Source organism: Lagopus leucura, unplaced genomic scaffold, assembly GCF_019238085.1.
Source record: "Lagopus leucura isolate 7727_CA_CO unplaced genomic scaffold, USGS_WTPT01 Super-Scaffold_100004, whole genome shotgun sequence".
Taxonomy (NCBI): domain Eukaryota; kingdom Metazoa; phylum Chordata; class Aves; order Galliformes; family Phasianidae; genus Lagopus; species Lagopus leucura.
This window is the reverse complement of record NW_024962264.1, coordinates 37,866,521-37,889,723: the sequence shown is the minus strand read 5'-3', so window position 1 is coordinate 37,889,723 and position 23,203 is coordinate 37,866,521. Positions and strand designations below refer to the sequence as shown.

Genomic DNA, 23,203 nt, shown 5'->3' with positions numbered 1-23,203 from the left:
TTTTAACGTGGAAAACTTGGAGCTGTCTCAACTCTTCTTTTTTGGGAAAGTAGCCAGTGAAATCACAAGAGCGACAAATTTTCTTTTAAAGTCTTTCTAGGTTGACTGCAGTTTGACCAAAAAATTCCTGAAACTTTTAGCAGTTTTGTTTGCAGATACATGTGGGAAACATCATCAACAGCACTGCAACAAATACTGAAAGTGAAGCTGTTTTCCCAGTTTTACATAAGATTTTATTTTGGATGATGGATAACTTCCATTGCGGAAGTCTTCTAGAGCACTCTCCCACTCAGCCATATGGTGCAAGAGTGAGACTGTCCTACCCCAACGCTAGGGTAGAAGCCTGGGGATGATGCAGCACCTCAGTGCAGCTCTGTAATGCAGCAAGGACAGCAAGCACGAGCTCCATACCAAAAGACAACATACAGGAAATGCTATAGCAAATTACTGTCTGGGTGAGCCAAAGGAGGAAAGTTCAGTAGATATTAACATTTTTCCATCTGATAAAAAAAACAGACTATAAAAGGTATGAGAAACAGATTTGTCACTTCATAGCTTTCCATGTCCATCCAGCTGCCAGAAATGTTAAACTGTGCGATTCAAAAAGAAGGCATCATGCCAACTGTCATATTCTTCTATATAGAAAGTGAAGCAAATGAAGAAAGGAAAAGATATTATGGGTAGAGTTGATCTTAAAGGCAACGTATTAATCCCATTTTTCCTACAATCAGTTAGTTTAAAAAATATTCAAGAGAATTTAAACTGTACAATATAAACTCCATTCTGAGACTGAAATTCAGTTTTCAAAATAAACACATCACATGTAACAGTCAAAATTATGTCTGAGTGATAACTGTGGTGTGCTGTATTCACCTACTGGTTACACTCTACTGTAAGTCACCTCATTTTAAACAAAAGCATATGGAGACATAAGGTACATACCATAAATATTTCTCTTTCTTTCCTGAAGAAATTGAAACTGCTAATTTTCCTGTATTGCAAATCTGTATAGTTTATAGTGACTAGGACCAGCCACTAAAAATGAGCTCAGGTATTGCCTTTTAAAACATTGGAAATTTGATTAACATACTTCCTAGATAACTTACACAAGAATAACCTAAACCTCTCTGTGTATCTACTTCTCCCAATATTTGCTCAGCATCTTGCCTGCAACACACCGTTCCCGATTCCAAGGATTTCCCACTCACGCTTGTGAAAACAGCAAACAAGCAAGTACATTTTCAGGAGCAAAACATGTTTTCTCTGGCTAAAGAATTGTCCTTTTCAGGTCAGAGAAATAAGTGAAGGTAGTCCAGGAACTCCTGCAAGTTTGAGGGCTTATTCTACCTGTGCACACAGCAGTTTGATTTCATGAGTTTTTCCACACACTACCATACTCATGATGAACAAACTAGAGAAGTAAGCATATGCTCCTTTTCATTTGCTTCATATATGCTGCTGGCACAGGCAGGAGTCACCATTCTGAGTGGACACTGCCCTACTTATTTTCCTAACAGGGTCAAATTCTACTACACATGCCACAGTCTGTTTATTTCTGAATATCTCTAGCAGGCCAGCTGCTGTGCAATTCACTTCAATATATACTGAACAGCATGCACCACATCCTGATAAAGCAATTTTCAGACAACCAGCAACATTTCATTCGCTATCTAATTGATTTAAATACCTAGATTTGATACACCCTTTTCAGAAATAGATTTTACATTCTGCTTGTTTAATTACACACAATCAAGTTATAAACAAGCTGCTGTAATTTGTTTTGGGAATTAGGAGGAATAAAATGAACACTAGAAAAATATTTGGCAAAGCTCTGTGCCCTAAAGTTCTGAAATATTTATAATGCTACATGACCATAGGAGCAAGCATTGCCACCCTCATGCATTCAGAAACCATGAGTCAGGCCCTAGAAATAAGAAGTGTTTTCTAATCTCACGATTTTCATGCCAAGATACACTCTGAGGTTTCCTTGGGTTTTTAAGCTTAATTTTCTTGAATACTTCATGTAACACTAAGGGATTATTTAGACGATGTAAATTACATCCAGATTTTGATACAAGCACGGCAACGCAAAGCACTTTGGGCATAGCAGCCTCCTCTGCTCACCTCCCAGAATTTCACTGCGAAATCAAAGGAAGGCACCAGTAAAAGCAACTCTGGGTTTTTCTATTGTCTATACATAGAGCAGTCTTCCCCCCAAAGGGAAGGGTTCCAAGGGTTGCTGTTGGATCATCATTCGAGCGTGAAGGAAGACAGAAAGAGAGAGCTCAAAAACAGCTGGGGCAGTGAGCAATGTCTACCTGGGGAGATTGCTGAGGAGCTCCTCACCTATCCTCCCCTTTGCTGCCCTATTCACAGCCACATCACTACCAACTAGCGAAACAAACTTGGCTCTGTTACACTGCCACATGGAAAGGGATGGCCACAGAGATATCTTTTGAGAGATTTCAACAAACACTTCACTTCTAGGCTGCATAAATTGGTTCCTGAAAGAGCAGCTTGTTTCTCTGTGTAGAAGCATTTAATGCAACAGTACTAGCAACACAAGCCTGCCTGCTTTTATGGCTAGCAGAAACCCAGAGCTGGGCACAGTAAAGCTGGGATGGGCCACAACACAAGGCAGCCTAGTAAGGGGAGGGAAACCTGGAAAGAAAAGGATGGATACTGTCTCAGAATGCAGAATTTGTAACACTAAAAACAGAGACAAGAACTTTTAAACGAGTCACCCCTGTAAACAATTAAGGCATCTAGCACACAGGGCCCAAAGATTTCCTCATTTGTTATTCACAACTTTCTGACAAATATCTTGTGTATATTTTAATAGGGATTTAGTTTGTTTTGGTTTTGTTTGATTGTTTTAAATACCTAGCTCTTATTAATCCATTAATTCCAATCCCATCATATGCTTTTCTGAAAGCTAAACCTTGCTAAGCACCACAATTAATATCGACTACTGAATGGAAATTCTCTTAGAAGTCAAACTAAGAGCAAAAACATCTGACAGACTTATTTCAAGAGAAAGACAAGCATCACAGGCTAAGAAAGGCAGAGGGGAAAAAAACCACCACAAAAAAACCTGAAGGAAATATAGACTGTATTCTTGCAAAACTACCTTCCACTTCACAGTTAAAAATTTTTTAAAAAGCAGGTGACAAATTGGAAGGATCTAATCTGTTTGGCAGAATGTAAAAACATATGCCACTATAAACAGGTTTGAATGAGTTTGAGCAGTTCACAATTTTAAATGCCATGTTAAGTATTTCCTAGCCTGCAGTACCCATTGTTGTGTATCGCATTTCCCAGAACTGTTGCTAATATTACATAACTGTCATTGCACTTTTATCTGAATAATTTGCATGCCGCCCTTCTCAAGCCTATGCTATCCTTGAAATGCAGCAGTTACCAATAGCACGAAACTTGTCTTTATCCCCTTATTCCAGATACTTTTCCTCCATGAAAGATCACCTCTTGTAAGTCTCAGCTCTCTCCTCTAAACTCTCAGCCCCTCAAATTATCCAGAAGTTTCTTCCAAGGAACAGATCTGTGCTGTAGGATAAAGGGGGGCTTGTATTGTGCAGTCAGCAGGACAAAAGTCGAAAACCTTATTTGATAGGTTGGGGATAGCAGAGTGACAGCACAGATGAGTTTGCCTAAAATCCTTGCTTTGACTGCTGTAATCAGAGTTTCCTGTGAGCAATTTCCAGTTATTTATTCCCACGCCATCCAGGGCAGAGCTATAAGCTGATCTGGGCTGTTGACTGCAGCAGCAGCAGTTTCAATCAGGCCACACATCCAAACAAATTAATGTCATATGAATTTCCAATAATCATCAGTTTCCACTTTTTTGAAGCTCAAATATAGATGCGCCAATGGAAGAAATACCCTCAACAAAGAAGTTAGTTGGCCAACCAGAGAGTATCAAATGCCCTCCAACATAAGAGGGTCAGTGATGCTCATCTCCCCAGCAATACAGTAAGAACTCCAGCCTGGAAGATTTAGGCACACATCACTAGTTTTTCATGTTGCAAGTGGACAGCATTTCCAGACACATACAAGAAGCATTCTTTCAGCCAAAAAATGCTATTCAGCTATTTATTGTTCGTAAGCTCAGTCATTGTAGTGACTAGTTCAGAAAAGGCAGCTTTATAAAATTACCTAAAAAGGACCAGCTTTAAGGTTCTAATTTCTCACTTGACAAGGTGCTAGAGCATCTGTACAGGGTTTCCACGATGTAAGACAACGCCACCATGTTTTTTGAGAGTTTCTCCCCCAAATGCTCTTGCACCCCTTCATTTAGCATTATAGTTTCAGAGATGGAGACTGACCGGCTTAAAGATATGTTTATAATTAGTTCTCTGGACATCATACCAATCTCTCTGCTAGCCAGTTTTCTTGTGGCTAACACACAACAACAAGTACCAACTTGAGAGAAAGCAGAAAGTTGGCTGGGAAGAGTTCATTTTCACCTCCAAGCTAGCCAATGACTCCTTCTGGTAATGGCAAATTGAAGAGCCAGCACAGCAGGGTGCTGAGCAGCAACTAACACCAGCATCAGCTGAGCTTTGAGTAAAAAAAAAAAAAAAAAAAAAAAGACACCACAAAAAAAACAACAAAACACCTCACAAACACAACCTGCATGTCTAAAATCATACTACTGCTCAAATATTTTTGTGGCACCAAGGCCTAAGCTCTTGGCATTTACAGGATTATGCTCAAGCCACACAAGAGCTAAATAACTTTATTTATTAATTGAGTATATTCTCAAAAGGGATTCATGAAAGCTTCTGCTACAATGACTTTTACTTATACCCAGTTGCCAGAGTATGACAGCTGGAAAGTAGAGAGAGCAGATTGCATCCGTAACTGACAAAAGCTGTAATTTAATAAGCACTTGGGGGGCAGTTTTCACAGCTTAGTACACCGACAGACGTGTCCTAGCAAGCCCGGCCTCAGCACTTTCAGGCTGCCTTGTCCCCAGACACCTGCCCTGGTTGGGATAATAATACCCCAGTGCCACCTATTACACCTGCTTAGGGTGCTGATGGAAATGCAGACACAGGTCCTCTTCTATCATCTCTTTCCAGCCAGTTACCACTGGTAAAGAGATAGGGGGAAGTTCACGTGTAGAAGATGTATTTGGTATTACATGAGCTCTTAAGCGAGCTGCCGATGTCCAGGAGCTGGACTCAGGCATCCTTGTGGGTTCCTTCTATTCAGTGATTTTATTTGTTTTGTTCTTTGCCCTTCTTCCTATCTACGCAAAGACAAATTTATTCAACTTTGACAAAAATTTGAAAGAACTAGGTTGCCGGATAAGAAACAGTGTTGACTGCTCCCCAGCCACTGCTTCCTTTGTCAAGTAGGTTATATCCCTAGACCAGTGTCTGCATTACCATCAATCCCTCAAGAAAGGGGACAAGCACAAGTCCCCCAGAAAGGACAAGAGCCGTGACAACTGAGGGTTGAATATACCCTGCTTGCCAAAATATGCATTTTTGGAGAAGTCTTTTCACTTTTGAAATAACAGCTACTCAGCCACATAAAACATCATATAGAGAATCCTCTTAAGAGGTATGGATGCAGAACATTTAAGATCGGATGAGGAGCTACAGAGTGCCAAAAGGAAACAACATTATTTACATGACCAACATATATTTTATGTTTAAAGGTTTACAAGCCTTCAATTTCCCTTTCCTTCTAATAGATGGAAGCCCAACTCAACTCCACAAACTTTCTGGTTTACAGAGCTTCACTGGTGATCTTTCTAAAATAAACAAATAAAAAGGCATTAAGTAAAAATGTAGAGCATTACAGGAAAAACTTTCTAAATACATCAACAAGTTGCAGAAACAAACACTGCCCCTTCATAAATAAATAAATTGGATGTTGGCCTCCTGCTTTACAAGAAAGAATGAAAAGCTTAACTTACTAGTTGCACTGGACACTGACTTGTCACATGTAAGTTGTACAGTAGGGAAAAAATTATTAGTAACAGACATATTACAGATCTCATTTGTAGATTCAGCCATACTGTCTGGCAAAGAGATTGCTCACACAGAAAAGCTATTTCTTCTTTCTAAAGTTTCTAAATGAAAACATTTCACAGCTGGAGTTTCCAGCAAAGCAAAACCTTTTTTTAATAACAAAAATACATTTGTATTTATGTCTGCAGCCTTCACTTTAAGTGTTTTGTCTTTATCCTATTGCACTCCTTGCTTAAAAAAAAACCCCAAATGCTATTGCTACCAATACAATAACACACTTAGCAGAGGCACTTGGGTCATTTCCTGCCCAGATTCAATAAATGTTAGGAATACATGCAGGTGATCCCATTAGTTAAATACAGAAACTTGGCAGGGAATTTTACTCTCCCGAAAGTGATACAGCCAATACTTACCCAGGCTTTGCACCTCAATCACAATTCAAGAGCCTTTAAAATAACCATGAAATAACACAAAATAAATTTCTGTTGTCTTCCCATTCTAAGTACTTGACATTGTTCAACCACTCGGTAGAGAAAGAACTAAATGTCACATCAGGTCATTCCTTAATATAGACCAGGATAAGCCAAATTCTTTCATGTCCAGTTAACAGGCAAATCATTTGACCTTTCCAACAGGACTACTGAAGACCTGGCAGACGTGTTCTTTAAGTCTAAGGCATTTCACACAAGGCATTGCATTGCATTTCATTTCAGGGCTTTGTTACAGACAAAGCTGACAGCAGTCACTACAGCTCCCACTTTTTAATACTTTCAGCAATGAGATATTGTTCAGCCTTACTTTTACTTCTGCTAAACTGTTTAAGCAGAACTTTCTAAGGTACAAATTTAATTCTGAATGAGACAAACTGTAATAATAATATTCTATAGGGAAAAATATGGATTAATCTACTGGGAAATTTCTGGCTTACTTTAATGGAAAAACAAAAACCGCTCATGGAATGCACAGCACCTTCGTATTTTGAATGGGAATGCAATGCTTGTTGAATTACAAAGCTTGTCAGGGAAGAAAGATTGGCAGAACAGTCGTCCAAGTGTCACAGATAATCATCAGCTTCACTCCAACTTCTTTGGATTATAAAACTCCAATGACTATCATTTTTACTATTAAAAATAGGGCACTAATAGCAGAAGTTTCTGTGCTCATGTCTACTGGCCTTACTTTACACCAAAACTACTGAGCGTATTACCTTAGTGCTGCACTTTCTCATCTGCTTTGAAGATAACTGAAGAGATGTGTCATGATATGGTCTTCAGTTTATAATATGCTATTTTTCCTCTTCACAGTACCTCCCTGCTTAGATCAACATACATAAGAGACCGTGTGGTGGGACTGCATTGGTGTCTCTGACTGACAAAGAGCTACTCTGTGAGGACCTCATCCCACATATCTGACAGCGCTGAAAGATGAGTGACTGATGAAGCAGAGACATGGAAAAACAGAGTAAAAATATCCCTTGTGTCGAGTTAAGGAAGTCATTTAAATTAGATTTGTAACATTAAGAGTGATTGTGACTACTCAGCTAGAAACCATAAGGTCTGTGCAGCATGCAGCTGGCTGGTGCCTACACCTCCTCATACCTCAGCCAAACCTAAAGCATCAGTGTTTGTTCTTTCTCCCTCTTTTTCTGAGCTTCATTCCCACATGCATCTAGCTTTAAGTAGGTTGTAGGAAAGGCCACTGTTCAGTACAAACACAGACACTATCACACTCCAGCTGAAGAAGGATGAAGCCAGCATGACCGCACTACTGAAGAAAATAACTTCAGCAAGGGCACCTTGAAGTGAATGCAATTACAAAACTGATTTATTGGGTTATCTTGACCAAGAATAGGATTGCAATCCTAATCTAGACCAGTATATCTTACAGTCATCTATTTATATATCCACAGTCATAGCTTCTCAGTTTTAAAACCAGACTAGTGAAGTTTGTGACACCAAATCTTCTACCTAGCTGCTCCACCTTCAGCATCTCATAAGAGAACAGCTGAATTATTATCAAGTCTTCTACACCAACAAAGATTTAAGGCCAGATGGTAACAGAAGCTACTGACACAGAGTCCTTTGCTGAGCTGCAAATGTTCACAACCTTTATCTTTCACCTATGCCAACTTGTCTAAGAACACACGATAACTCACTCCATAAATTCAGCTTGTGGATCCCTTACAGTAAGGCACCCTAAACAAATATTTTAGTTACATTTTCTTTCTTTTACTTCCCTGAAGCCTTATGTCATCCACAAACTTGGGTCACACCAGCCCCAGGAGCTATTTCCCTTTCCAGTGCCTCTATTCTTGGAAGAGTCACCTATACTTCCATTTCTCATATTCAGATAATTCTCAATCCCATTTCCAATCCCTTCTTGACCACTGCCAGGAATACTAACCTACTTTTATTTCTCACTGTTTCAGGCCCAGAATAGACAGTTTTCTCTCACACTTTCCCTTACATTGATAACATATGAAATCTATTCTTAAAATGTCAAAACAAATGCAAAAAATTAACAATGTTATCTGCTGGCTCCGTACCAAAACCAAACAAACAAATCTTTCACCACCATGTCTCTTCTCACAATGCCTTCTGATAGCCATCAGCCAATGAATAATGAGAAAAACAGTCACACTAAAAATAGCAGCTCAAAATGGTGGGGAAGTCGACAGAAGTTGTCAAGCCTCCAGGGTCAGATACTCACAAAGAAAATACTTTTTTTTTTTTTTTTTTTTTTTTTAATTATTTTCCCCCCAGTTTCTATTTAATGAGTGACCTTACTTTTTAGCCTCCAGACAGCCTGCCAATTTTTCATCTACTCTGAGCTTCTAATTACAGTTTATTTTTTCCACTACATCTGTCTTTCAAAAGTGGATGCTATAAACAAACTTCAGTTTCTCCATCATAAAACATTTCACTTGTAATGCTCATACTGTAACTACAACTTATAAGTCACTTATAAGTTAAAAAAAAAGTTACCAGCATCCTTAAACAAAAAAATAATATGTTGGCGCATGAAGTCAGATATCCCTTAGCCACAAACTTGTAGGTTCCTTTTCTTCCCTGATATGACAGTTAAATTCACTTTTGGGGGAATTACATCAGTACAGGAACTATTTAGATTAAGTTTGCTTCCTACTAAGTCTGAGGAGGTTGTCTGCCAAATAAGGACAAAGACAGATGAGATATAGACATGTTTCTCCTGCCTCTTACCCTACAGTCTCGCTTCTACTTTCCCTTCTCCCTTCAGGGATGCTCTGTCTTGCTTTAAACTACACAGCAAGGGAAGGAAAACAAAAGGTTTGGGAAAACAAACTTTTTTCCAACTTTCAACACGAAGATTGAATAGTGCTGAAAAGGGAGGCAACTGGTAAATTACAGCCATACAAAGGGATCTCTCCTCCCATCTTCAAGTGAAATTCTTTCAAGGAGGACACTGCTTGCAGGCAGCTCTGCAAACCCTGAAGCACTACATCATGCTCCTAAGACCTTCAGAAAACTTGCTAATTTTATGAGGGCTGCTCTAAAAGTAATGCCTCCTATTTTATTATGTGCTCTTTGTATCTGCTGTAGCTTCTATGGAAATAAATAGGAGACTTTAGGAGTGACCTACATACATCACTTGTGAAGCAAGGAACATTATTATTGTCCATATTCCACTCAGTCCCAAAATTAAAAAAAAAAAAAAAAAAAAACAAGAAAAACCACCCACACACTGCACGTCTATTCCTTCAGGATTCAGTGTAGAAAGGATGCAAACTCATAGCTTGCTTGTCATTCTTAGTAAGCCACATCTAACCAGAATTAAATAAAATACTATCAAGTAATGCTTCTTAATTTATTGGTTGCTGAATGTTATCCATTCTATGAACTCCTGTAAACCAAAACAATTTTTGCCCCAGGAGAAGGAAGAGCAGGTAACTACTGTGACCTCTGCAGATTCCCCCTAAACCCCCACCTTGTGCCAGGAAAGATCCCTGTTGAGACCCACAGCCCGAATTTAGGCCAATCCAAAGCTCATTTCTGAGGAGAGAAGAAATTGAACAAGATAATTTCTTGGAAGTTCACTTAAAATAAAATAAGGCAAGTGAAGATTAAATACAACTTTTACATAGACTATAAAAAGGAGAAAGACCACGGAGGTTAACAGTCATCCATCTTGAATCTCAAAGGGAGACTGCATAAGTAGATAATTTTGGTTCTTACCAAGTTTTCAGTTTCGTAACTTCCTACTCTGGTGCTACACTTAAAATAATAATTGCTGAATACCTCAATACTGACAGTTTTCTTTAAAGTTCAAGATCTGGAAGTCACGCTATTATTCCTATTTTCAAAGTTATTGGTACATTCCAGCATTCATTGTTGCTAAGAAATTTTAGACCATAAAATAAAGAGAAAGAAGACAAAGAGACTTGAAACAAGATGGAGATTTAAACAGATTTTTGTTTCCCCAAATCTCATCTTGAAAATATCAAGTTCAACATCCAAAATGCTTTTGGATCTATCAACTTTCAGTATTTCCTTTTTAAAAATTTCCCCAATAAAAATAGAGATTAAAAAAAAAATAACAGATGACAGAAGTCCCATTTCATTACCAGACATTATCTCCTACACATGAACTTCTCTTACAGTTCACAAAAAGTATCTTTAACGATCAGATATTCTCCATGAATTTTAAGATACAGACTGACTACCTATTCCTACACACACCTCTTACCCTACTTCCTGGCTTGAGACTCTTCCCAGAGATGCACAACACTTTCAACAGCTCATGGTTTCATTGGACACGTATAAGAAATTTTACATTTCAAAATGACACACTGTAAAATAAGTCTACCAGAAAACCAGAGCAATGCAAGTTACAGTAATGGAAAACATTTGAAGCCATGTTTTGTGGAAACCATCACCAGTCAGGAGCAACTCCCAGGAGCACAGCAATGCCAGCAGCTGCCAGTTAGGGCTTAGTTAGTAGCTTGCAGGAGCTTCCAGGACAGAGCATAAAGTTACCAACACAATTATCACTGGCCAGGCCACCAGTTGTTCTAGTGTTTCTCTCCTGTTACACATGCCTGCTGGAAAGACCATTTCCCTAGTCCCCCAACTGTAATAGTTTATTTTATACAAAAAAAAAAAAACAAAAAAACAAAAAACAAAAACAAAAAAAACCCGACAACTTTATTTTACTGAAAACAACACATATGGCTTAAAAAAACAATAATAATCACACCAAACAAAGGGCTCAGCCAAATTCTAATCAATCTAAGCTGGCGTACCTGGAGCCTATTCACACCACTGTTTTACTTAATTATCATTAAAATTAATTTTCACAGATGTTAATGACAATCAAATAGTTTGCTTCCTAACATTAGGAAGACCAAAGGCCAAGCTTCTGTATAAACAAATATTATGCAAAGAGCATACATATGCTTAATCCCCATAAACTTAATAGATAACCACATGGATACCTGGGTAGGAAGGATGGAAAAATAGAATGTGGAGGAGGACAATTGCTCTGGTGATGATCATCTGACACCAGCACGAAGAATTTCAGCATGCTCACGTGGGACACAGATTGAGCTACTGATATGCTGCATGCATACTCATTCTCCACTTCATCCCAAGGTGGGCTGCTTGTCTACCTGTTCCCTGGGGGTGCTGCATGCTGATAAATTCATTATCATGAGTCTTTCATCAGCTACAACCTTGCCACAAAAACAAGGAAAAATGTACTTGATATGTGAATAAATGCAAAAATACAGGGCTATTTCTGAGGGGATTTCTGATACGAAAAAAAAAAAAAAAAGCCAATGGGTTCCATTTTTTTCCCTACATGTAGGAACTCAGTTCCACACCTTTGCTTCAAGTGCAGTTCCAAGTCAGAAGTCATTTTGTCAGACTGCTTCTCAGCTGCCATCTTTCACACAGCAACAAAATGTAAGGGAATATTGATGGAAAGGTTCAGCTTCTACAGCCATACCATCAACATCCACTTCTGATGTTGTGGGTCAACGTGATAAAGTAGGTGGCATTGCTTTCAGAGCAACTCTCATACACTACTATAGTATCACTTCAGTATTTCCTTGTTTCTGGCAGCAATTACTGTCATAAAACTGAGATAAGAATTGTTTACAGACTTCGCTGCAAGACTTGTGTCCCTATTTTGGTATGTTACAAATGTTTCAGGAATGCATTTAGAATGAATACCTAAACCTGTCAGTTCATTACCACATTAATGAATAATCCTTCAGTACCAAGGGCTACTCATTTCATTCTGCAGAAGGCAACTGTAGGAATACAATTGCCAAAACTGCTATGTTTACCAAATTTATTCTAGTTATGTTTATTGAGCACTGAGGACTAAATAAATCACCCTCAAAGTAATACAGATATAATGTTAACGCAAAATCTAAAGAGATTAATACATCCAAATGGATGTAACAGAAACATCACTAGGATTCATCCAGGATCTCAGATGTGCATAGATGTTAGTCATAGCAATTCATTCAGTATTGGCAAACTGAAAGTGAAATAACACCATTTCAAATATTTTGACCAACTTTTTTTGGTCCAGCTGATATTTAGCAACTGGGAAACAAACTTTACATGGAAATAATTGAGAAATAATGATGGTCTGAGATGCAATTCTTACAGTAGGTGAATACCAAAGAATGGAGACACTTCCTCATGTCCCAAGCACCTAGCAAGAAACTGCTAACTGAAGCTTGAGAAGGAGATGCCAAATAAGCAGCTGCCTGTGTAGTGGCCTGCATTGATTCAAAGATGATCAATTCATTTGCATCAAGTTGCACGATGACAAAAGTAATTTCACGTAACTGTATGTATTAGAAAGATGGACAGGTATTAAGTTTTTGCTTTCATAGGGAAAGTCAGACATTTCCTACAATAGCTAAAAATAAAATTCGCATCCCAAAGTAATTAGTTATTACTTGCTCTAGGTTTCCACTTTTTTATTTTGCATTACAGCACTGGTTTCAAACAAATGTTCTCCTTGCTCCTTCAATTAATGTAAAACACCACAAGGAACAAGTGAGGACAGCATCTCAGTAACGTTAGTTTGCACATGTCATCTCCTGCAATTTCTACTTTCTTCAGCATGAGTTAACTGGCCATAGCTTGCAGCCTCTAATTATACAAATGCCACTTCAGAATTAAATACCTGGAAGCCTCACAGTACAGCAGCATGTGGTAGCTTGAGCCACTTGAATGGTTTATTGTTAGTAGAAGAGAGAGATCTACAACCTCAGCCCGCCCTTCATTCCTGGTTCAAGGGCAAAGATCAATTTTGTTTTTTGTTTTTTTTTTTTAAACTCATAGAGCAAATTCCTCTCCAGTGAGGACTCTCTTGTGAGAGCAACACCTCTGCTCCACACCTGTAGCACAAACCTAGAACAACCACTCCCAACACACCAACTCCTGCTACGTGCCTATTTCTGACCCATGTAATGGCACTGGATAGAGTTCCTTTGCAAGGAGCCACCTAGTTAAAGTCCAGTCATATACAAATGCATGCAGCTCCAAGCACTGCACACATTGATTCATGCCAGTACCTACAAAGGATATGCCCAAGATGGTGTACACTACTTACTGTGAGATGTTTGCAGCTATATATGCAGCAATTTTGAAGCACTATAATAGATAAACTGTTGGTTATGATGTGGCAAATACATCTACAGTGTACTAGTGTTAGGGGAAAAGAAACAAACATACACAAAAAAACAGTAGAACGAAAAAACAGATTGGCTTTACCACCTAGAGGCAACTACCACTCCCACTGAAATGGCATACCATTGCAAGCCAAACAAATTACTGAAAGCTTTCTCCAGGAAGCCTATGAAATGTTGTTCCCATTATCAGTAATAAGACATTAGCTTTCTGGATAAACAGCATTCAAAAACAAAGTACTCCCTATGCTTCATAAACTGCACTTTATTTGAACTTAAATTCAAGGAGCCAAAACTAAACTAAAGCAGGAAATTAGCCCTCAGTGAAACAGCCGGATTCATCCTCAGCATCAAGAGCAAAAATTTAAGGAAAAAAAAAAAGTCCTCCTTGCCAAAGAACATAATTCTACTGCCTCATTACTGTTATGCTAAAATAATTTAATTAGTGGTTTTCAGATGCAGGAAGGCATTTATACTTTGTCAGGAAAAGAAGGGGTGGGGGTGAATGGTACAGGCTGTTCTAGCATACCAGGAACACAGCATCGAATTCTTCCAGCTACCAGACCAAAGCTGGACTGGCATACCAGCCTAAATGCTTTTTTGATTGAAAAGTGTTGTTGTCGTTACACTAGAGAAGTGCAAAATCTGGATGTCCTTAACTCCAAATAAAAAGAAATGACTCAGTCAGAAAGCAGAGCTGAGGTCCAACATGTGAATGGGGTATTGTTCTTCCCCTCTCCGTGTATGTTTAGAACCTTAAAACCACCTCAGAACCCATTTTTCATTATGATCTGCTGACATGAGCACTGACACTTGTCATTAGGGAATCCCATAATTCAGGCTTTTAAACGCAGCTGTTTAGGCTGATTCCTTCCTGCTACTCCATACAAACAGCACATTTAATTCACGTGATAAAATACTCATCTAGACTAATTTAAATCCATTTGTTTCCTCTATAGAACTTTTCAGATGGAAAATATGCTTACCAGCCAGGTTGCACTGCGGCTCTCCAGGATGGCAGAGCCCCTTACAAAAAAACAAGTGTTACTGTTACTAAAATTGGCTGATCATTGTGTCTTCCTGCCTACGGCCCAGAGCTGCTCATCAGTACCGCCTGCAAACACCCCATGGTGGCAACAGTCCACGCTTCTAAAAACTTTCCTTGCTACAGTAGTCCTTCAGCCATCACATTGGAAGAACATTCCCACTTCAAGCATCGTGTTGCTGCAGGAGTAACCAGATGCTGAACGAGAAACCGAGTAATAGCTCAGCTTGAAAATTCTGAGAATTTGGGAATAAACTGTAGTTCAGCCCCTTTTAGTTCAGATATTATCTGTACACAGGTATTTTCACAGCTCTCCATTTTACCCCAGCCACAAAAAAAAAAAAAAATAATAATAATAATCCACAGGTGACTAAGATTAGCCAAGTCTAAATGAACTGGCAGGCTGCAAATCGCTAGTTGAGATTAGCTAAAAATATTGCCATGATGCATAAACCCAAATAGAAACCTGCTCCCTCTCCCAGGAATTCTGCAGTCCCAACAGGTGTAAAAAATAATTAATCTTTGTCACTAAACTGCATAAATACGCAGGAGGGGGAGGCAGGCTGCTGGCAAAGAAGAAGTCATTTATATATGAATGCTTCCACCGTGCAAAGCACAGTTTAAAGGTGCTGGAGTCCAGAGCCATAACTCTTCACCCAGAGATTTCCAGTACTCACATAAATTCAATAGGTTTATTATTTTAAATAATAAAATCTAGTCCCCGTGCGATGTAAATTAAGTGTTTTAGTCATCTGAGGAAGGCTTTGAAACTCAGCTCACATAGAAAGAAAATTCATCACTGGAAAAAAAAAAAAAAAAAAAAAAAAAAAAAAAGCCATTTCAAAAGCTGGGAACTGGTAGATAATGCCTGGATACAAAGATCACATTTGTTTTGACTTAGTTCCTCAAATCCTTTCAGTATCAGTTAAGAGCACATACTCTATAAAACACTCCTGTGAACATCAGTTAAAAGCACTTGTTGCATAAAAAAAAACTCTTGAGAAAGCAGTATTTCCACCCAGGCACATACCCATGAATTACCGTTTATAACTCCCGTTTCTTAAGTGCAGCTTATTGCAAATAGTGGGATTTGAAAGAACAGACACCAAAAGATCCTCCAACTGTTAAGAACTGCTGAATAAACAATGGGAACATGAGTGATTCTCCCCCGCTGCCTCCCAAGTAAACTGCACAGGCAGAAAATTGCCCATTTCCTGCCAGCCTCCTTCCTCATGTCACAACTTTCTGAGGGTGAGCAGGGAGGGGAATTCAAGGGTGCTTTCTGCCTGTTTTGTTGCATAGATAAGAACATAGATTAGACTTTAAATGAAGATGTAAAATTTCCTTGGAACCTTGAGACAACAAAGATGTATTTTCCCAGACCCCCACACCACAGTGCAAGTTGAGCCCAGCACACACAGCTCAAGGCTTTGTAGTCTGAAGAAGGCTGCAGGCTGACTGCAGCACGATGGATACCCAAACACAAGCAGAGGGGAGAACACACTCACCCGAGAGATGGACAGGGGCATGTTGAAATCCTTGCCACCTTGAAGCCTGAAACCCCAAGGAGCTGGGCCAACCAAAGACACGCTGTAGTTGCTCATGGTGTTCAGTATTCAAGGATCCAAGCTAAGGACTTGATGCCTGCAGAAGAGGATTACACTTTTAAATTAAGGAAGATAAAAAACAAAAAGCACTCCCTACTGCTCCTCCATAGTATAAGGACAGCCAAAAATCTACACAAAGTCTGCCATTACTTGTACTTTCATTCCCATGTTTTGCTGTGCTGAATTGATTAGGAAGAAACACAGGGAGCTGGTAACATGCTCTTCCTACTTTCAAGGTTTCTGGTGTTGAAATTCTTGTATCTCAAGAAAAGCACACAGTAAAAAGTATTTGTCAAATATCTGATAGAATGCTGTGGGGGAAAAAAAAAATAAACCTCAGTGCTGAGACAAGCATGAATTGATAGCATCCTTTAAATCCAAGTGTGGAAGAAGTTACCATCATTGGCACATTTGTCTCTGACAAAATGAATATCACATGCTGCCATGTCATCAGCTCAGAACTTGTTTCCCAACACATTATGGTTTGACACTTTCAGTACAACATCAAAATGTCACAACTTTGAAGTTAACCAGAAGAAAATAAAAACCCTGTGACTTTTAGTTCTACAGCATAACTTCGCATTGACAAAACAATGCTACAGACATGACAGATCTTAACACCAAGCCTCAAACGAAAACTGCAAATTAAATTAAAATACCAACAGCCACATCGTAACAGTGAGAGGAAAGAAAAAAAAAAAAACTCAGAGCAAAACTCAGAGCAAAACTCTAGCGTCTCCCTCCCTTCCACATCAATGCGAGCAACAAATTACCTTTAAAAGGCAACCTCCGCACTTAATTGCTGCCCAGCGCCAGAGATAAGGGCTTCAGTTTCACCTCAGATAAGTAACATTACAATGACATCTTAGGTAGTGGATCCCGACTATTTTGGTATGGTTGAAGTAAGGCAAAGAACACAGCAGAGCGGGCTGTAAGCCTACACCGCGGTACGGCCAGATTCCAGCTCCTGTGCTGACATTTAAGGTGGCACCACGGGCACACTGCAGCGAGTGGGCTGCACGCCCCAAACCCAGCCTGACCTCACCGTGCACTGCAGAAGGATTTTAGGTTTTGAGGCGGAAGAGTCTGCAAATGTACCCAAGTCCAATGGACCGCCCGAGGTGTGGAAACCAGGATTCAGAGCTACCTTGGCAGCTCTAGCCCCAACATTGGCTCAACATACCCCAAAATCCTCGGCATGGTAAATGCCACCGCTCTTCGTCTCCTCCTCCTCCCCCTCCTCCCCCCTCCCCACCCCCAGGTCTTTCTGCTGCTGGAGAGGGTGAGAAGAAAAGAAAGTTTGAGCTCTCAGTGGGCTTGCTCACCACTGAAGCAAGAAGTACAACTTTGCTAATTTCTTCTGAAAGGGGATTTTAGTTAGTTACAGATTTCCTCCCTCAGGAAAGGGAGAATTATTTTCATTCCCTGTGAATGAAAGACACCACAGTAACAGGTCACCATACACTGGGGATATCAAGAAAGCACACTATGTACAGTGAGCAGTACACGCGTCGTTCACGGGCACCAGCAGAAGGCTTTACCCATAAGAAGGATCCAAAGGTCTCGTAATCAGGTTAAAAAAAAAAAAAAAAAAAGTAGTAACAACTATTTGTAGCAACAGCTTCAGGAAAAGATTAAATCTCTTTCGAAAAGGATGGTTCCCTCCACGCCGTTTGAAGCAGCTACAAACGGGGAGAAAAAAGCTGCCTGGTGAAATGCCTCGCGTGGCTCCCAGCACCGCTCCTCTCTCCTTTCTCACCCCCGTGACTCTGCACCTCCAGCCTCCCAGACGGAGCAGGAAGGAGGCGATCGCTCGGAAACTCACTGCACTTCTCAAAGCACGAGAGCAGCATCTAAGCCTCAGAACCCCACTTCGTGCAGGGGGCATTGAGCAACCACGGAGGAACTGCGCAACTTCTGTTGGTTTTCACCAAACGCTCGCTGGATCAGCTCCTGGAAGGGGGAATTTCAAAACCCTGGCAGAAAAGCCCATTACCACGCGTGGGGACGCGGAACAGCGGGAACACGAGAAGGAGGCAGTCCTCGGGACAGTGACAGCACCGAACCACCAGCCTCGCCGTAACGACCCGGAGCGAAGCTCCAGCCCTAAGGCAGCGACCTGAGTCCCGCACCTTGCAGTGAGCTCCCCGGGCAGCTTAACGGCACCCTGACACGGAGTTAAATTACAACAAAATCAACTTGCAAGTTACAAGAAGCAGCACGAAGTTCGAGCCTCACCCCAACCTTCTGGCTTCCCCAGTCCCTCTCCGCCTAACCCCACTCACTCCCCACTCACTCACCCAGCCCGGCGCTGCGGGGCGCAGAGCGACGAAGACACCCGCGGCGCGTCTGCCAGGCAGCGGCTCCGTCCCTCGCTCTTGTTTTCACTTCCGTCTCCCGCCGCTCCTCCCCCGGCACGGCACGGCCCAGCCCGGCACCGCGCGGTGGGGACGGGGCAGGGGCGGAGCGCGGTGCCTGCGGTCCGGCGGCTGGAAATGCTCTAACGCACCGCTCTCGAGAGGATCTGAATTTGATTGTTATTTTTTTTTTAGTCCCAATTCACAACTTTTTAACAGGGAAATGCTTTATCCAACTAAAAGACTCAATCAAAAGATCAAACTAAAAACTTTATCCAACTAAAGATGCACCTGTAAAATCCAAAGGATAGTGATGAGGGCGGGGAAACTGAGTGTATACACATATATACTCTATCCTCAGCCTGAAGAAAGGAGTTGCTGTATAAACTGATGCAAAGGGGCAGCCCAACCTTACAGTGCAGCCCCTGTAGACTGCCACAGCAATCCTACAGGTAACTTCTATAAGAAGAGCAAAGCTTCACTTTATTTACCAAGGACACCATGAGGACGGATGAGGATATGCTTGCCACCACAGTCACATCAAAGTGGTGAAGAGCAGAAGAGGTGTTAAAGCTACAAAACAGTGCACAAGAACAGATGTGTATAAGTTGACTGTGAATAAACAGCACTTAGACAGTAAGGGAGGCTTGTGCAGTAGTGGGTCCAGAGGCAGGACTGCTGGCTGGGTAGCATGCTACCATGCTCTGCTGACCTGTGGCACCGCTGGGGCCTGGTAGCTGAAAGAAGCAGTGTGGAGAGCAGTGGCACTGCCTCAGAGGTTTAGCTGTGTCACAGCTGGGAGAGGTCTAGGGTTCCCTTCTATACTTCACGTTCACTAGAAGTGATCTCAAGTAAAAGTGGTTGTGAAAGAGACACACCTCATTAGCAGTGCATGCAGCTGCTATCGTGATAATTTCAATTTGGTCTTCAAGCATGGATTTGAAAAAAAAGAAAAAGAAAAAGAAAGCTTTAAGTCCTTTGCTGAATCCACTGCAAATACAACACACTCCTTTATCATCATCCTGCCTAGTCCTTCTGTCCCTGCTTGGGAGCAGAGTAACACTGTCCCTTGTCTTCCCAGTCCCAGTTGTGTGAGCTTTAATGGAGCTGTTTAATGCCATCCCCCTGAGCTGTCCATTTTTTTGGCTGTGCTGACTGAGCAAAGTGAATCTCATATGATGTCTCAGCAGTAAAAACATCTAAGACCCCACCAATTTAGCAGAACCACTCTTCTGGAAATCTGTCTTCCTCACCCTGCTCTTTTCTTATTAAGTGTCTCTAATCAGGCAAAACTGAAAAATCTCCATTACACAATAGACTCTCACATGGTTTTAATTCACAGAGGTAAAAATTCCCCATGCAAGGGATTCTTCATGGTGTCACAAGGGCCTTAGGTCATTCTCACAATGTCACATTTATCAGAGGATAAAGAGCCCCAGGACCCTACAGCCCAGCAGAGCCCATGTGACACTCCCAAAGCCACTGTGGCCCTGTGCCATCTTGCTGAGCTGTAGCCTGCCATCACTCAATGAGCCTGGGATATCAACTAGGTACATTCAAGAAAAACAACCCTTTCCACTTCTCCAGAAGCCACTAGTTTTTCTTTACAGTGGAATTGTTTGCTCAGCCAGCTGAACAATTAATCTCAGGACTAATCCCCCAGGACTGAAGGAGACAGAGCAGTAGGCATCCCCAGAGCCACTGTGCACAGCCAGGCCATGCCAAAGCCTACGCTGCTCGCAGCTGTCAGCCTGTCATCCCCTGCTTTGTGACAAATAAGCCCCAGAGACAGTTTGAGAGTTCACCATCCCTGGTCACTTTTCAAACATTCTCCTTCTTGAGAAAGCTTTTCATTAGGGCTGAATAGTGAAAAGAGAGATAGTGAGTAGAGGACAAACCTTGGCAGCAGGCAAAACTATGGCCTGCCTGTTCTTCCTCCTATTGCTGGATTTCAGACAGAACTTGCATTTTGTCCTCTGAACAAGGAAGGAAGAAGTCCAGAATTTAATTAAATGCAACAGACAGCTAGCCACACAAATGCAGCCCTATCACAAAATTACTTAGGCGCTTAAGGTTCATTTAAATGCTAATGAAATGCCTCAGGTGTCAGCAATACAGAACTTGATGGAGAATATCACCTGCAGACCTGAAATATGAAAAGACACTCACAAAAGCAAAAAACAAAGTCGTAAATTATGAACAGATTAACAGTACATGGTGAAAAAATACTCAGTTAAACAGCAGTTAATCTAATATTCTCTTTCTGTGTCCTGAGACACAGACTGGAAATGCTTACATTACTACTTACGCTTTTACTTTTCTTTTGAGGAGCTAAGGAGCTTCCTAAAGCCAGCAGCTTTAGGACAGGGCAAGCTTTTATGCCTGAGTCATGCTGAATCCTAAACTACTTTCAACTTGTATCACAGAAGCACTTATACATTTCTTCTTTCTTTTTTTCTTTTTTTTTTTTTTTTCTTTTTTTTTTTTTTCCCATTCCTCATTTGGAAAGATATCCAGCACTGAATTATATCCTATCTCACACATTCTGTCAAGCACTATATCTCCAGTTAGCTTGAAGCCTTCCACAGGTGGGAACCAGTGCTATACAGCTGTGCTGATGCAATTCACTTCGAGTCAGCTTTGTTGGAAAAAAAATAAAATAATTTTTTAAAAAAGTTTACCTTAGCTCTCCTCTTATTTCTCACCTTTTCCATTTGTATTTCTCAGAGCCCTGCTCTTCCTCCAGGTGTGCTATACCCTCTCACCTTTGTCAGCTTGTTTTTCCAGTGGTGCATATTCCTGTATTACAACTTCAATTTGTATAGCTGGTTCACTCGGTGTTGTGGGGCAGCCCAGCTTTTAAGGTTTAAGCTTTCATTAGATTGAAACATTAACATCATAGGGCATAAGTGGTTTAATAAGTGGATTTCTGGTCTTTTTGTATCCTGATTTTTTCTTTATTTTAGCTTATCAACACTTGGATTTTTTCTTTTATAGCCCTTTTTTTTTATTATTAATGTAATTGTTACTAATAAAAGAAATCTTTTTTATTATGTCCCCCTAAATTTATATAAACCATGTAAACAAAGGGAATAAGTGCTTGTTACTACTGGACTTCTTTGCAGTAACTGAGCAGACACAGTTGAATCTTGATTATTCATACTGAAACTTTGAGCTACTTCAATCTTCTTCATTCCCTCTGTCCAAGATAAGGAAGGACCACCTACGTGCAGGCCACAGCCCGCGCTGCAGGTTCAACATTTCTTCCACACCAGCCTGAATCAATGTAACACCAACCCAATATTTTCACTTCAGGGAACAAGAGCGGCCTTTTGAGGAAGTTTAGGTTACCGCCTTATCATGTTTAACATGGATTGTTTTAGGGGCTGAAACCTATATGAAGCTTCCCAGCACTCTGCAGCCTGGACAGCTTCATGCTCAGCTCTGCTGCGAAGCATTAGCTGCCATTTGCAGCTGGTGACCAGAGGTAATAAACATTTATACGTGCTAGGAATCAGATGTCAGACCAAGAATTGAAACCAGTTTTTCCAAATTCCTGCACAGCTCCTGACTACTGTATTACCCTACCCTGAGCTGACATATCACTTAAACCATACTGATGAATGGAAAAACCTCGTAGTTCATATTTCCCATTCTTAACAGAGCCCAGCTTGTTGCAGGAGTAGCTGCTTCAATCATTCACCCTATTTACTCTTTAAATCTATTTTTCCTCAACAACAGGAAAGTGTTTGCACAGGAATCTCTGACTTGGCGTGGTCTAATTGCCATCCATCAGCTGTGCAGGAAGGGCTTGCTGAGTGAAGCGTTAAAGCTGTGTTTGACATATACCGCCATTACCAATTATGTAGGGCTTGGCATGTAAACATTCAAATCTTCAGAGTGATCCCTGCAGTTGTTTATATTAATTAATGCCACGGGAGAAGAGGTGCAGCTAAGCCTATAATCTCTTATTGTAAGGTATTGCAAGGGAGGGGACGGGTACAAGCCAGAGCATGATGAGCACTTTGCCTGGCAGACGAGGAGCAGCCCAACGTAGCTCCACCATGACACCACTCCTGCATTCTTCCCACCAGCACCTCTAACTCAGTCACACAGCTGCATGCAGCCTTTTCCCAAGAGCCATTTGCAGTTCAACCAGAGGCACTCAGGTGATGCCCTCTGGGGCTTGGCCATTGTGTTCCTGTGTCACTTTCAGTAAGTCAATTCACTGCACCCAACACTCTGTGGGGTTTTTGCATGCTGATACAAAAATCTGGGTAGTGTAAACTGGTGAAACAGCATCGACAGGCATAGCAATGCACTTACAAACATTTGGAAACAAAAGAAAAAAAAAAAAACAAAACAGTTTGTCTATTTCACTGACTAAACAGACCTGGATTTTATAACAACTTAGGTAAATCCATACAAAGAAACAGCACTTAGAGAAGCCTCTCTAGGCCTTTGCAACAGCCCTTAAACTTATGTTTCTCTGAGGAAAAAAAAAA

General features: G+C 40.7%; 1 protein-coding gene across 13 annotated transcripts in view; it reads right to left on the bottom strand.

The window, feature by feature from the left end:
* PDLIM5 (PDZ and LIM domain 5) overlaps window positions 1–18,740 on the bottom strand; it is a 115,723-nt gene extending 96,983 nt beyond the window's left edge. For 9 of the 13 annotated variants that reach the window (XM_042870911.1, XM_042870921.1, XM_042870916.1 and 6 more), the window contains exons 1-2: window positions 18,642–18,740; window positions 16,243–16,378 (exon numbers count right to left, since the gene is read on the bottom strand). In XM_042870911.1, coding sequence (XP_042726845.1) covers window positions 16,243–16,338 — 96 coding nt within the window. In that variant the 5' untranslated portion in view covers window positions 16,339–16,378; window positions 18,642–18,740. Of the gene's footprint in view, window positions 1–6,415; window positions 6,484–16,242; window positions 16,379–17,000; window positions 17,089–17,114; window positions 17,222–18,641 lie in introns of those variants that run through there. The other 4 variants (XM_042870913.1, XM_042870914.1, XM_042870915.1 and 1 more) reach the window with 4 other exon arrangements.
* Between the last annotated feature and the right edge of the window lie 4,463 nt (window positions 18,741–23,203).